This window comes from Sinocyclocheilus grahami, unplaced genomic scaffold (assembly GCF_001515645.1).
Source record: "Sinocyclocheilus grahami isolate Dianchi unplaced genomic scaffold, SAMN03320097.WGS_v1.1 scaffold23307.1, whole genome shotgun sequence".
NCBI classification, from domain to species: domain Eukaryota; kingdom Metazoa; phylum Chordata; class Actinopteri; order Cypriniformes; family Cyprinidae; genus Sinocyclocheilus; species Sinocyclocheilus grahami.
Window position 1 is genome coordinate 1 of NW_015519091.1, and position 1177 is coordinate 1177.

Here is a 1177-nt window from a genome sequence, read left to right on the forward strand (position 1 = left end):
AATTTTATGCAAATCTCAACTGATGTAATTACATTTGCACCACTGGTCATAAATCTCTTTACATATTGTAAACCACTGAAAAAAAAATGTACATAGGCTGACCAATAATTCATGAATACTATATCTATACGTGTATGTAATTATTGCAGCAAGACATGTTGCAGGTGTAGCCAAGACAGTGAGCTAGGATGTCTAGTCTAACATCAAAATAAACAACAAGCAATATGAGTCAAAATGACTCCTGTTGCTATAACACTTGTAACAAACCTGTAGGCATCAGTACAAATGTGTCTTCTCCTAACAGTGTGGCATTAATAGCCTCCAGCTGATTGAAGCGAAACTGATGAAGCCCAAACTTCTTATGGAAGATCTTCATCATCTCTGGGCTGTGAGGAAAGCTGAAGCCTCTAAAGCGGTCATGAGCTGGGTTTCTGTACACGGGTTCTGCAGACCAAGATATACACCATTAACAGATAAACTGCTCATCATGCCATTTCACGGGGTCTTTAATAATAATGAACTAAATTATAAGGGATATAACATTACTCTTACTCTTACTTACCAGGGTTGGATGTCTTCGTAGGTTTTAGCACTGGGGATGTTACTGTCTTTCTCTCCAAAGGTTTTGAAGGCCCTCCCTCCCGCACCAATGGTGTTTTTGCACCAGAGCTGTCTCTTGATGCCAAGACACTTGGAGGTTCTTCAACATAATCTGGAATATCAGTCTCATTAAAATCATCAATATCAAAGTCATCGATTAGGAAGTCATCAACTGGCTCTATATCTGCTTGAGAACAGTTGGGTACTGCCGTGTTGGTTTCGACACAGCTCTCAGCATTTCTCTTGCCTGAATTTACACTTTTTGGGGAATAAAACAAGTCAACCTGATCTCCACCTACAGTCTGAATGTTTGACTCATTGAAGGACAACCTTGAGTAGCACTTATCCGTTTTTGACTCAGATTTGCTTGAAGGTGGACTTGACCTGTTTGAGATGTCCCTACTAGTTGTTGTTTTTGCTGAGCTGTTAGGATTCCAGGAACCACCAGGGGTTTCAACTCCACTGATGATGCAGTCAGAGTCCTCAAAAACACTGTCATTTCCCAAAGACATGACAGAGGCAATGGACTTGCGAAACTGAAAGCCTGTTTTGACACCCTCTCCCCTTTCTGATGTCA

At 40.9% G+C, this 1177-nt stretch overlaps 1 protein-coding gene across 1 annotated transcript in view; it reads right to left on the reverse strand.

Annotated features, from left to right (window-relative positions):
• Positions 1-267: 267 nt before the first annotated feature.
• The window catches only part of LOC107580022 (Bloom syndrome protein homolog), a gene marked incomplete at both ends in the record, with an annotated part of 2156 nt that continues 1246 nt past the window's right edge, over positions 268-1177 (reverse strand). The window contains 2 exons of the mRNA XM_016265780.1: positions 268-444; positions 563-1168. Of these exons, the coding sequence (XP_016121266.1) occupies positions 268-444; positions 563-1168 (783 nt within the window). The remainder of the gene's footprint in view (positions 445-562; positions 1169-1177) is intronic.